At 38.9% G+C, this 13395-nt stretch overlaps 1 protein-coding gene across 1 annotated transcript in view; it reads left to right on the forward strand.

Moving 5' to 3' along the window:
• Positions 1-800: 800 nt before the first annotated feature.
• TBC1D8B (TBC1 domain family member 8B) overlaps positions 801-13395 on the forward strand; it is a 94656-nt gene continuing 82061 nt past the window's right edge. Inside the window, 3 exon segments of the mRNA XM_053916917.2 lie at positions 801-1079; positions 4102-4157; positions 11595-11745. Coding sequence (XP_053772892.1) covers positions 950-1079; positions 4102-4157; positions 11595-11745 — 337 coding nt within the window. The 5' untranslated portion in view covers positions 801-949.

The following is a 13395-nucleotide window of genomic DNA, read 5'->3' on the forward strand; positions in this document are numbered from 1 at the left end:
CTTAAAGAGGTTAAGAAAGAAAAATATATACTACTCATAAATTGTTTGGATCCTGACGAGGAAAGTCTGACTACATTTTGTGGCTAATTACAGTAAATAACAAGATTGAGGTGGCAGTGGGGGAAGAGAAGGGCACGCGCCGTGAAGAAAACTGGGTGACTTCTGGAGATTTTATAATCTTCCTGTAGAGGCACAAAGAGCTTAATCTAAGGAAGGTTTTGCATTAGACAAGAAATCGTGTGACTCCACTTCCTGTGTGACCTTGGATAAGTCAACTCATCCACCTGCGCATTTCTTTAGTTATGTGCAAAATGGGGAATAAAATCTTCGCAAGACGTTTATAAAGATTACGTGAATACGCGAAATCTCTTTAGTACATAATAAGAGCTCATTACGTTAATTTATGCTACTGTGACTTCCCAGAATGGGCCATTCCTTACTCCAAAATTCCAAAAACTTTTTTCTGCAGTCTAATATCCTCGGCTGTAAAAGGATGAGAAGAAACCACTTTATACCTGAGGGTCACTTATTTTAACATAAAATAAAAAACTGCTTTAAACTTTACATAGTCGAAATACACTTAAACTGGTAGCGAGACCTACTTGGAAAGCACTCCCACCCGGTTTTCACTCCGGTGGGTGGTGGGAAGTGTAGTTCCGTGCTCCAGAGGCATGAGTACAGAAAAGCGTGTAAGAAACTACAATTCCCAGAAATAAAGAAGCAGACTATTTCCCAGTCTGGCGGTAGCGCAGTGGGCGGGAATTGGCAATCTCACTGCCTAAGTGGGAGAGAAGGGAGGGTTGGGTGGAAATGTGGGAAACCTGTACCTGAGCCGCTGCCTCCTGAGGAAGAATTGGTGGGAGGAAAAGTAGAAGGGAAAAGACGGGTGGAGGGTGAGGCTAAGAGATGATCTAGGTCGCTGCCCACAGGCGACACAAAGTTCTTGGCGATGTGGCTAAAGCCTGAGGAGGTGCTCCTGAAAAATGCGCTAGAGCTGTGGCTAATGGAAAGGTCCAACCACTACTTCGTGCTGCAACGGCATTGGGGCTATGTGCAGGAAAGCGGAGGGGGCCTCACAGGTAAGTTGTGGCCAACACCACTCGTCTCGGGGACATGGTCGCTGATATTTAAAAGGTGGCGAGGACAACAGTTAACTCCCCCTGCCCAGATACAAAATCCTGGGTGAAGAGTTTGGGGTGGTTCTTTACCTACCACTTTTGCGTTGCCCTCCCCTTGTCCTGAGAATGCATCCCTGGATCAGCAGTTGCTCTTTAGGTTGGACTGGGAGAGGAAGGAGCCTTTCTTTCAGAGGTAAAGTACCTCCCCCGTTGCTTACCATGTGGGAGGGGACTGATAACGAGTATCTGACCTCCACAGGTCGCATTTAAGCTGATTACTGGGGCCTCTTCGCATTTGTGGACCTAACTTTTTTCACAAAACCCTCTATTGATTATCACCACCTTGAGTGTGTGTGTGTGGGATCTGGGAGGATAGTGAGAAAGAAAGAAGTCCCGTCACATCCTGAAGGACTGACTTAAAATAAGAAAGTGGGATAAATAAGGAAGTAAAGGAAGTAAGGAAATAAATAAATAAGGAAGTGGGTGGATGCCAAGGGAAAGGTCTCTCAAATTGCTGGCCTCTCGGAATTTAGCATTTTTTACTTTGTCTCCACAGTTTAAATCCTAGGGCTCCTCTCTCAAAGTGAGTGTCTCAATTCATGTCTGCTTGAGTGTTTGGCGCTGCCAAACAATGGTGTCTTATCTTTCAAGACACCATGATATAGCAGAAAGAGGGAAGAGTCGGAAACCCTGCATTTTAGGCCCGTTTTCATCTCTTGTTAAATGGCATTTGACAGATTCTTTCATTTATTCGATCTTAAGTGCCTGCTATGTGCTACACGGAATGCTAGGGTACAAAAACAATGAAGATTCGGTTCCCTGCCTTGAAGTGCTCATAATCCTGATAAGTGGGAGAGGGTCAGGTTAGAGGGAAGTAACCAGTAAACCAGGGAAATTATAATTATAACCAGTAACTAGTAAACCAGCTAAATTATATTTAGAACCAAATAAGTGAAGAATTGGATAGATTCGTGAAGTAGATGACATTGTCTTTCTTATTCTGTAGAATGGAGTTTATTTCATAGAGTTGAGAGGACAAAGTCAAAGATAATAGATGCCAAATTATTGTGTATTGTTAAGATCTGTGATGTTATTTCCTTTTTTCAAAGCCACTCTTAGAGTAGAGAGAATGTGAGAATATGACGTTCTACAGGAAATTTTAAAAAATGTTTCAAGACCTATCTTATTCAGCTTTGGACTCTCTTGCAAATATGGCAAGACAATTGTCTCATTAAAATTGACATTTTTTTCATTTTCTGGATTTTACAGAGTTGTGTTATTCCATTTCTTAGAGGAATCTTTTCATCTAGTAGGTGCATATATATTCCAGGTTAAGATTTGAGAATCCAGTGTTCATAATTACCTAGTGATATAATTTATCCTCTTAGTCCATTGAGAACAGGTCAGAATATATTTAAATAGATCCTTATAGCTCTGTGTCACAGCATAATATTTTCATTCCCCATAATTTTATTGGTCCAGAATTTTCTAGTGTTCTTGCCCACATTTACCCACTTTTGCCTACATTAAGAAGTGTATTTTGCTTTGTACAACCATGTTCCCAAGAAATAATAGGCAAGGCATTCTTGAAAATCAAATCACTGTAATGTATTAAATGGTTTTTTACTTGTTGCACATTTCCTTTAAATAATCACTCCTTGTTTTCTGTGTTTTACTTTTCATTTGGCATGGGCCAATTACACCAGTTTCTTACTTCTATCCCACCCACTCCCACTTAATCTTCCCCATATTTCTAGAATAACAGATTTGTCTGAAGAAATGAACCAAGATTTCTACCACATGTTTGTTGAGGATAGCCATAGCCCCATTTTTGTTGTCAATTTATATCTGCATGATTATTTTACCTGTGGTATTGTAAAGATGTTTGAAATTACCACTTGAGAGTTGACACTATGTTCCATGTAAATTAAACAATGGGTAAGAAAGGAGCAAAGAGATTTTTGTTCATTTGGTCTAGAGCTAAAGTGTGTGCTTATTTTCATGGCTGCCCAATTACCAAATTTTACTTAAAATTGCGAAGCCACGAGCTTTACTGTTGTTTACCACAAATCCATGTGGATTAGCTTCCATAGGAGTTTTACTGTGTCCCAGCATAAGCTTGCTTTTGTCCATTTTGTTTGCTAAAATTCAGTGTTATGTGCTATTCCTTTAAAATATTTGTTTAATGAAGAAAAGATAATGACCATCTAAAAATGTTAATAGTTGTATTTTATTTAAGATTTCACTTCTTTGGCTTCTAATAATTGGCAATAACCACCAGTAATGTAATGACTTTTGCTGTGGAGATGGTGACTCTATTTTTTCTAATAATGAAATTGGAGCAATAGAGAACCTTAGTATGGTTACAGTAGGATACTAGTTTGGAAGTTAGATTTCTGAGGTCCTTTTTTAAATTCTGAAACACTTTTGGTGGATATCTGGTAGATTATTTACCATTTGCCTAACATTATCTTACTTAATTGCCCTGGTTCACAGCAGAGTGGAATATCTTGTAGAAACTGTTGTTATGCATAGCATTATTTTACAGATTAAGTTATTTTCTTTCTTTCTTTTTTTAAAGATTTTATTTATTTAATTTTTAGAGAGAGAGGAAGGGAAGGAGAAAGAGAAGGAGAGAAACATCAATATGTGGTTGCCCCTCACATGCCCCCAACTGGGGACCTGGCCCGCAACTCAGGCATGTGCCCTGACTGGGAATCGAACCAGCAACCCCTTGGTTTGCAGGCCCGCGCTCAATCCACTGACCCACACCAGCCAGGGCAAGTTATTTTCTTTCATTTAGAGAAGTAATTCACCATTCTGGATTTTTGCTGTTACCTTACATTATCCCTTGTTCCTCCTGCCTGATTAAGGGTAATGTCTCTTCTGTGGCATCTAAATTTGGCACCTGATTTTATGTAATTAAAAATAATTTATGCATATTTGGCTTATTAAGCACAAATCAATTTGCTCTACTTGGCAGGTGGAAGCTACTACATGAGTGGAATTATGGTGCTATATTCTACAAAGCACTTCAATGTATGGGATTTAGGAAGATCTGACCATCAGAAACATAGTGTGCTTTGCCCTCCCCAGGGGTTACCCTATGGGATTTTCTTTTTAATAAGTTAACTATAAGCCAACATCCACGAATATATGAATACATCACTGAGTCCGGCAATTCCACTTACAGCATTAACCCTGCTTCCTTTGTCTTTCCGGATCCTTTAATATGGTTTATGCTTCTATTCAGTTGTAATTGTTTTATAAAGGTTTTTTTCTCATCTGTAAAATGGGAAGAAACTTACCTTCCCTAAGTCACTGCATTAAGTGAGTCAAGTGAGTTTTGAAACCTGTGAGCAACTATATAAATATCTGATGCTCATTTATCTATTAAAGAAGGAGTAAGATTCCCTGACTGGTGTGGCTCAGTGGATTGAGTGCTGGCCTGTGAACCAAAGGGTTGCTGGTTTGATTCCCAGCCTAGAGCATATGCCTGGGTTGCCAGCCAGATCCCCAGTAAGGGGCGCATGAGAGGCAACCACACATTGATGTTTCTCTCCCTCTCTGTCTCCCTCCCTTCCCCTCCCTACAAATAAATACGTAAATAAAATCTTTAATAAAGGAGTAAGATGTTGAGTACCATTTCCCCCAGTAATTACTTTTCCTATGTTGTATATAGAAATTGATTTGGAGTAGCAACACTGAGTATATACAATATGCAATGATATCACTGTAAAAACAAAAACACTGGTAGTTCATTTAAGAATTTTGGTTGGATGATGATTGTGCATTTGTGGTTTATAATCAGAATAATGTACAACAATTAGAATAAAATATCACAACAGCATTACTTTTTGATCTACAGTTGCACAAAACCTAAAAGTTCTCAGAGCTTCTACAGATATAAGTATTACTTGTCTTACTGAGTGGTATTAGGACTACATATAACTTTAGTTATAATAGTATATTTTTTAAAACATAGCACTTGAATAAATAATGATTCAGGTGGTAAAAGCCCTTGCTTCTGTTGGACAGTTGTAGAAGAACTATGGATGAAAAGTAAGCTAAAGTTAATAACAAAATAGAGGGGACTATAGTGTTTACCATGTTGTGTACAGCTGACATGGATTTTATATTACCTTTATGTTAGAAAATTTGTCCAGTTTCCCACCTTTTGCTGCTTGCTTTATAAGCACAAAAGGAAATGTGATGGTACAAGATATATTCAGTCAACAGATAATTACAGGTGCCTTCTAAAAACCAAACACTGTTTTAGGTGCTAACGATAACAGCCAAGAGCAAAACAAAATCCCTGTTCTTGTGGGGCTAACATTTTAGTTGAGGAAGGCAAATAAACTGACAATGTATTGTATGGCTGGTGATGATGAGCAATATGAAAAAAAATAAAGGTATAAGGATATAGAGGGGAGGAGCTTGGTATATAAGCTAAATTTGTTCTGAGAAGACCTTTTTAAGGTGACCTATGAGCAGATGCCAGAGGGACCAGAGTTATATGAGCCAAGAAGATATTTGGGGGCAGAATGAACATACATATTTCTTTCTAGGAATTTTGCTGTGAAGGGAAGCTAGAATGGTTTGGTAACTTTCTAATGTGCTGGATGTTGGGTATACAGTGGTGAGTAAAACAAAAATAGTTCTTACCCTCACAGAATATAATCTGGTGGAACAGACAGATAATAAACAAGTAAGCAAACAAATATATAATTACTAGGGTCAATAACATCAGCCTGGTTTTGGTGGCTTCTAAATAGTCACTAATAAGGGGTACTGGAAACCCCTAAAGTAATTTTCCAAGACCAGCTATGGTGTAAAGTATGCTGATAACATGTCCCATCAGGGGTGTCCAACCCGTGGCCCATGGGCCACATGTGGCCCAGGAGGACTATGAATGTGGCTTAACACAAAATCATAAATTTACTTAAAACCCTTTTTGCTCATCAGTTTTCATTAATGTTTGTGTATGTAATGTGTAGCCCAGGACACCTCTTCTTCCAGTGTGGCCCAGAGTCACCAAAAGATTGGACACCCCTGCAAATGATACAAAGATTTCCTAAAAACTAGTTAATAACAACAGGTGGTATTCTGTTGGCAGAATTCCAGTGTGACGTCTGTGGTGCAACTTGCCAAAAACAAGCTTGGATTGTTTTTGGAATTAAATCAGCCATCTGTTTCCCAAAAAGAAAAAGACCCTCTGGGGTATTTTGGGGAATTCCCCTGCAGCAACACCTCCATTCCCCTCTCCACCCCACCACCCATCAGGGGACTGTGCGCACCTCATCTCAGAGGGTGCTGAGACTACAGGCACCACCCAGGGAAGGGTGCCCAGCAACTGGGAGTGTGCCTATCCACCGGGGAGTGCTCGCACCTCATCTTGGAGGGAGCTGAGACTTCAGGCAGCACCCGGGGCAGGGTGCCCAGCAACCGGGAGTGTGCCTATCCACCGGGGAGTGCTCGCACCTCATCTTGAAGGGAGCTGAAACTACAGGAACCACCTGGGGGAGGGTGCCCAGCGAATTTGAAGTGTCTGCACCTCATCTCGGAGTGAACTGAGACCACAGGAACCAGGGAGAGTGCAAATCAAGGAAGGCTCTGCATGCACACCCATAGCCCAGAGAAGGCCTGCCATAAAAAAAGAGTGGGTAGAAGCTGGGAACACCAGGATTCCTCCTGGAAGAGGAAACCCACCAACAAAGGAATCACCAACAGATAACAACAGAAAAGGTGAAAGAGGGAGTGGAAGTCACACTAACTCAACCCAGGACCTATCTGGAGATACAACTAAATAGTGAGAACAAACAACTGAACAAGAGCAAGAGAACAGCCTCAAAACCTTGTAAACATGGAAAAACCAGCTCCAACACAACTTGCCCACACCCGCACAACAGAAGACAAGAGGCGGGGGACAGACTGACCCTCAGATAACCAGCTGGTGGGAAAGACCCACCAAAGAAAGACCCAACAAGAACCAAAAATGAAAGACATGCACAGAGCCAACAGAAACCACACCCCAAGATCAGTAAGATCAGGAGATCAAGGAAACTGTACACAAAATCTCACAGGTATTCTGCCACAGAAGTTCACAACAAAAACTCAGGGGGTCAAACCAGAGCAACTTAAGAAGCAGAGGCTAACAGGAAGAATCTCACAAACAATGGGAAGACAAAGAAACAATCCCCAAATGAAAGGAAAGGGGGAAGTCTCAGGAACAATGCTAAATGAAAAAGAGGGAAGTCAACTATCAGATTCTGAGTTCAAGGAATTTGTTATGAGGAAGCTTAATGAGCTCACACACAATTACCAAAAATGACAGGGAAACTACAATGAGCTCACTACAAACTATATCAACATGAAAAAGGAAATAGAAAGTATCAACAAAGGCCAAGAGGAAATGAAGAATACAATTTCTGAATTGAAGAAGAGAGTAGAAGGAATGAAAAGCAGACTTGATGAAGCAGAGGATCGGATCAGCGAGCTGGAGGACAAAGTAGAAAAAAACACCCAGAAAGAGCAAGAAAAGGAAAAGAGGCTCAGAAAGAATGAAGAGGCAATAAGGGAAATGCAGGACAACATGAAATGTAACAATATCCGTATAATAGGAATACCAGAAGGAGAAGAAGAAGAGCAAGGGATAGAAAACCTGTTTGAAAAAGTAATGATGGAAAATGTGCCTAATCTGAGGAGAGAAAAAGTCACCCAAATCCAGGAAACACAGAGAGTCCCAAGCAAGAGGAACCCAAAGAGGCCCACTGCAAGACACATCATAATTAAAATGGCAAATCTCCAAGACAAAGAGAGGATCTTAAAGGCAGCAAGGGAGAAACAGGAAGTAACATACAAGGGAGCCCCAATAAGGTTAGCAACTGACTTCTCAATGGAAACGCTCCAAACCAGAAGAGAATGGCAAAAAATATTCCAAGTAATAAGAACCAGAGGACTGCAACCAAGACTACTTTACCCAGCAAGGCTCTCAATCAAGATAGAAGGACAAATAAGGAGTTCCTCAGACAAAAGAAGTCTAAAAGAATACACTTCCACCAAACCAGCTCTGCAAGAGATGCTAAAGGGACTGCTGTAAGGAAAGGAAGGAAAAGAGAGAAAGAGGGAAGAACACAGGTACAAAGAATCAGTAATGAATAAATACCTATCAATAATAACCTTAAATGTAAATGGATTAAATGCTCCAATCAAAAGACATAGAACAGCAGAATGGATAAAAAAGCATGACCCACACATATGCTGCCTACAAGAGTCCCACCTCAGGACAGAAGACCTACACAGATTGAAAGTGAAGGGCTGGAAACAAATTTTCCAAGTAAACAGACAGGAAAAAAAAGCAGGGGTAGCAATACTCATATCAGTCAAAATAGACTTCCAAAGAAGGGCCATAAAGAGAGACCCAGATGGTCACTTCATAATACTAAAAGGAAGAATCCAGCAAGAAGACATAAACATTGTAAATATATATGCACCCAACATAGGAGCACCCAAATAGATAAAGAAAATCTTGGAGGACTTCAAGAAAGATATTGACAGCAACATTATTATAGTAGGGGATTTTAATACCCCATTGTCAAAGATGGGCAGATCTTGTAAACAAAATATCAACAAAGATATTGTGGCATTGAACAAGGCCTTGGATGAAATGGACCTAACTGATATATATATTGAGCCTTTGATCCCAAAGAAGCAAAATACACATTCTTTTCAAATGCACATGGAACATTTTCAAAGATAGACCACATGATAGGACACAAAACAAGCCTCAACAAATTCAAGAAAATTGAAGTCATATCAAGCATTCTCTCAGACCATAAGAGACTGAAACTAGAAACAATTCTCAAGGAAAAAACCCCAAAACACTCAAAAACATAGAGATTGAATAGCATGCTATTAAACAATAAATGGGTGAAAAATGAGATCAGAGAAGAAATCAAAAAGTTTCTGGACACAAACGAAAATGAACTCACAACAATCCAAAACCTATGGGACACAGCAAAGGCAGTCCTGAGAGGGAAGTTTATAGCGATACAGGCCTACCTAAAAAGAATAGAAACATCTCAAATAAACAACCTAACCATACACCTACAAGAACTCGAGGAACAACAACAAAGACAGCCCAGAGCAAGCAGAAGGAAGGAAATAACCAAGATCAGAGCAGAATTAAATGACATAGAGACTTAAAGCACAATTGTAAGGATCAACGAATTCAGGAGCTGGTTCTTTCAAAATATAAACAAAATCGACAAGCCCTTAAGCAGGCTCATCAAGAAAAAAAGAGAGGGGACCCAAATAAACACAATCAGAAATGAAAGAGGAGAGACTACAACGGATACCACGGAGATAAAAAGGATTGTAAGAAATTACTACGAAGAACTGTATGCCAGAAAATTTGAAAACCTAGATGAAATGGACATATTTCTAGAAAAATATAACCTTCCAAAACTCAATGAGGAAGAAGCACAAAGCCTGAACAGACCAGTAACGCTTGATGAAAGTGAAACAGTAATCAACAAGCTTCCGACACACAAAAGCCCTGGACCAGACAGTTTCACAGGAGAATTCTACAGAGCATTTAATGGAGAGCTATCCCCCATTCTCCATAGAATATTTCAAAAAATTCAAGAAGATGGAAGACTCCAAAACTCGTTTTACGAAGCCAACATCACCCTAATCCCAACAACAGATAAAGACATAACAAAGAAAGAAAACTTCAGGTGAATATCACTCATGAACATAGAAACTAAAATCCTTTAAAAAATATTGGCAAACCGCATGAGCAATACATTAAAAAGATCATACACCATGATCATATCAAACTGTATTACAAGGCCACTGTAATCAAAACAGCCTGGTACTGGCATAAAAACAGGCATATAGACCAATGGAACAGAACAGACAGCCCAGAAATAAACCCAAGTCTTTATGGTCAATTAATATTTGACAAAGGAGGCAGGAGCATTAAATGGAGCAAAAACAGCCTCTTCAACAGATGGTGTTCGGAGATCTGGACAGCTACATGCAAAAGAATGAAACTCGATCACCAACTTACACCATACACAAAAATAAAATCAAGATGGATAAAAGACTTAAATATAAGTCATAACACCATAAAAGTCCTTGAGGAAAACATTGGCAGGAAGATCTCAGATATTCCACGCAGCAACATCCTCACAGACATGTCCCCTAAAGCAAGGGACATAAAGGAAAGAATAAACAAATGGGACCTCATCAAAATAAGAAGCTTCTGCATGGCTAAAGAAAACAGCATTAAAATACAAAGATAACCAACAGTATGGGAAAACATATTTGCCAATGATGCCTCAGACAAAGGCCTGATCTCCAAAATATATAATGAACTCACAGGACTCCACTCCAAGAAAGACAAGCAACCCAATTAAAAAATTTGGCAAAGGCCTTGAAGAGACACTTCTCTAAGGAAGAAATACAGAGGGCCCAGAGACATATGAAAAGATGCTCAGCATCACTAGACATCAGAGAGATGCAAATTAAAACCACAATGAGGTACCATGTCACACCAGTCAGAGTGGCCAACATAAACAAATCCACAAACAAATGTTGGAGAGGATGTGGAGAAAAGGGAACCCTAGTGCACTGTTGGTGGGAGTGCAGACTGGTGGGGCCACTGTGGAAAATATTATGGATTTTCCTCAGAAAACTAAAAATGGAACTTCCCTTTGACCCAGCAATTCTGCTGCTGGGATTTTACCCTAAGAACCCTGAAACACCAATGCAAATGAACCTGTGCACCCCAATGTTCATAGCAGCACAATTTACAATAGCCAAGTACTGGAAGTAACCTAAGTGCCCATCAGCAAATGAGTGGATCAAAAATGTATGGTATATTTACCCAATGGAATTCTATGCAGCAGAGAGAAAGAAGGAGCTTATACCCTTTGCAACAGCATGGATGGAACTGGAGAGCGTTTTGCTAAGTGAAATAAGCCAGACGGTGAAGGACAAATACCCTATGATTTCACTTTTAACTGGAACATAATCAACAGAAGAAAAAAGCACACAAAACATAACCAGAGACATTGAGGTTAAGAACAATCTAACAATAGCCAGTGGGGAGTGGGCAGGGGACAGTGAGGAGACGGGATTACAGGAACTCCTATAAAGAACACTTAGACAAAATCAAGGGGGAGTGTGGAGGTGGGGGAGGGAGGTAGGTTCATCTGGGGTGGTGTGGAAGGATGGGGAGAAAAGGCATACTACTGTAATTGAAGAACAATGAAAATTTTAAAAAATTTTAAATCACACACAAAAAAGAAAATACCATCAAGTCATTTGGTAGAGGTATAATTTTTAAAGGCTGCTAACCTGTATATGGAATAGACTTGTCATCCTTCATTCAACTGTTACCATTTGTTTGGCATTCACACTGTTGTAAGTAATATGATTCAATAAATACATTTGTATTTTTAAAAAAAGAAAGAGGTGTATGAATGTTTTTTGTGGGTACCATTCAGCCACTTCAATGATCATGGAAAAATGTACATCTCAGAAAACTATATCTGCTTTGCTAGCCAGGTTGGCTATCTATGTAGTATAATTATTCCATCTCAAGAGGTAATATAAATTTGTTTACATACAAGTTTTTATTTAAAGATGTATTGTCCAGAGAGTAAAATGTCCTTTAATACTCTAAATTGTTTAAAACTCAATATGCCAATCAATAATTATTTTAATTATTGTTATTTTTAAATTTGTTTACTTATTTATTATTTTTAAGAGAGAGGGGAAGCGGGGGAGAAAAAGAGAGAGAGAGAAATATCAGTGTGAGAGAAAAACATTGATTGGTTGCCTCTTGTACATTCCCCAAACCTGGGACTACTGGGGCTTTACCTGCCACCTGGGCATGTGTTGTGAGTGGGAATGGAACCAGTTACTTTTTGCTTTGCCGGGCAATGCCCAACCAACTGAGCCATGGTCATCAGGGCAGTAATTTTTAGGTAATCATTTTTTAAGTCCAGCATCATTCTTCACGATAAGAGTAATTGGATAAGAGACTTATATCTCTTGTTGAAAGTGAATAAAGAAAAAATAAAAACAAGATAAGGGTTTACTATGACTCAATGGAATATGATTACTTAGACATTTATGACATGAATACCAAAACTTAGACATTTGACATACACAATCAAAAAGAAATGATAGCCCTAGCTGGTGTGGCTCAGTGGATTCAGTGCCAGACTGCAAACCAAAGGGTCACTGGTTTGATTCCCAGTCAAGGCACAAGCCTGGATTGTGGGCCAGGTCCCCAGTGTGGGGCACATGAGAGGCAACCACACATTGATGTTTCTCTCCCTTTATTTCTCCCTTTCCTTCTCCTCTATCTAAAAATAAATAAAATCTTTAAAAGAAAAAAGAAGTGATAGTTTTTGTGTAAGTCAGAAATAGTCAGCATTGCAGTGTTCAATTTTTACATTTATATCATCAGTTTTTTAAGAGTACATATTAGTTAAGACTTTTCTTTGAGAAGTGAAATAATTTGCACTGAGGTTACTTGTATCAGTGGTACAACTAGTACTTAAAGTGTAATTTTTTAGTACAATAAGATATTTTGTCATTATTTCCTTTAAATTTTTTAAATTAAAATTGACATTCAATATTATATTAGTTTTAGGTGTACAGTTCATAGTAGATACACATTTATATAACTTACAAAAGGATCACTCCAATAAGTCTAGTAACCCTTGACACCATGCAGTTATTACAGTATTAGTGACTATATTCCCTATGCTGTACTTTACATCCCTGTCACTATTTTGTAACTGCCAATTTGTACTTCTTAACTGTTCCACTCCCCAAACCCATTTCTGTCGGCTTGACTTTGTTTTCTGCATCTATGAGTTTCTTTCTGTTTTGTTTGTTCATTGATTTTATTTTTTTGATTCCACGTATAAATGAAATCATATGGTGTTTTTCTTTTTCTATATGATTTATTTCACTTAGCATAATACTCACTAGGTCCATCCATGTTACCATGAATGGTAAGACTTTATTCTTTTTTATGGCTGAGTAATATTCCATTATATATAAGTACCATCACACTTAGGTTGCTTCCATATCCTGGCCATTGTAAATAATGCCACAATGAACAAAGGGATACATTTTTTTTTTTCAAATTAGTGTTTTGGATTTCTTCAGATAAATAACAAGAAGTGGGAATGCTGGGTCTCATCATAGTTCTGTTTTTAATTTTTTGAACAACCTGCATACTGTTTTTCAT

The sequence above is a fragment of the Desmodus rotundus genome, chromosome X (assembly GCF_022682495.2).
Source record: "Desmodus rotundus isolate HL8 chromosome X, HLdesRot8A.1, whole genome shotgun sequence".
Classification (NCBI taxonomy): Eukaryota; Metazoa; Chordata; class Mammalia; order Chiroptera; family Phyllostomidae; genus Desmodus; species Desmodus rotundus.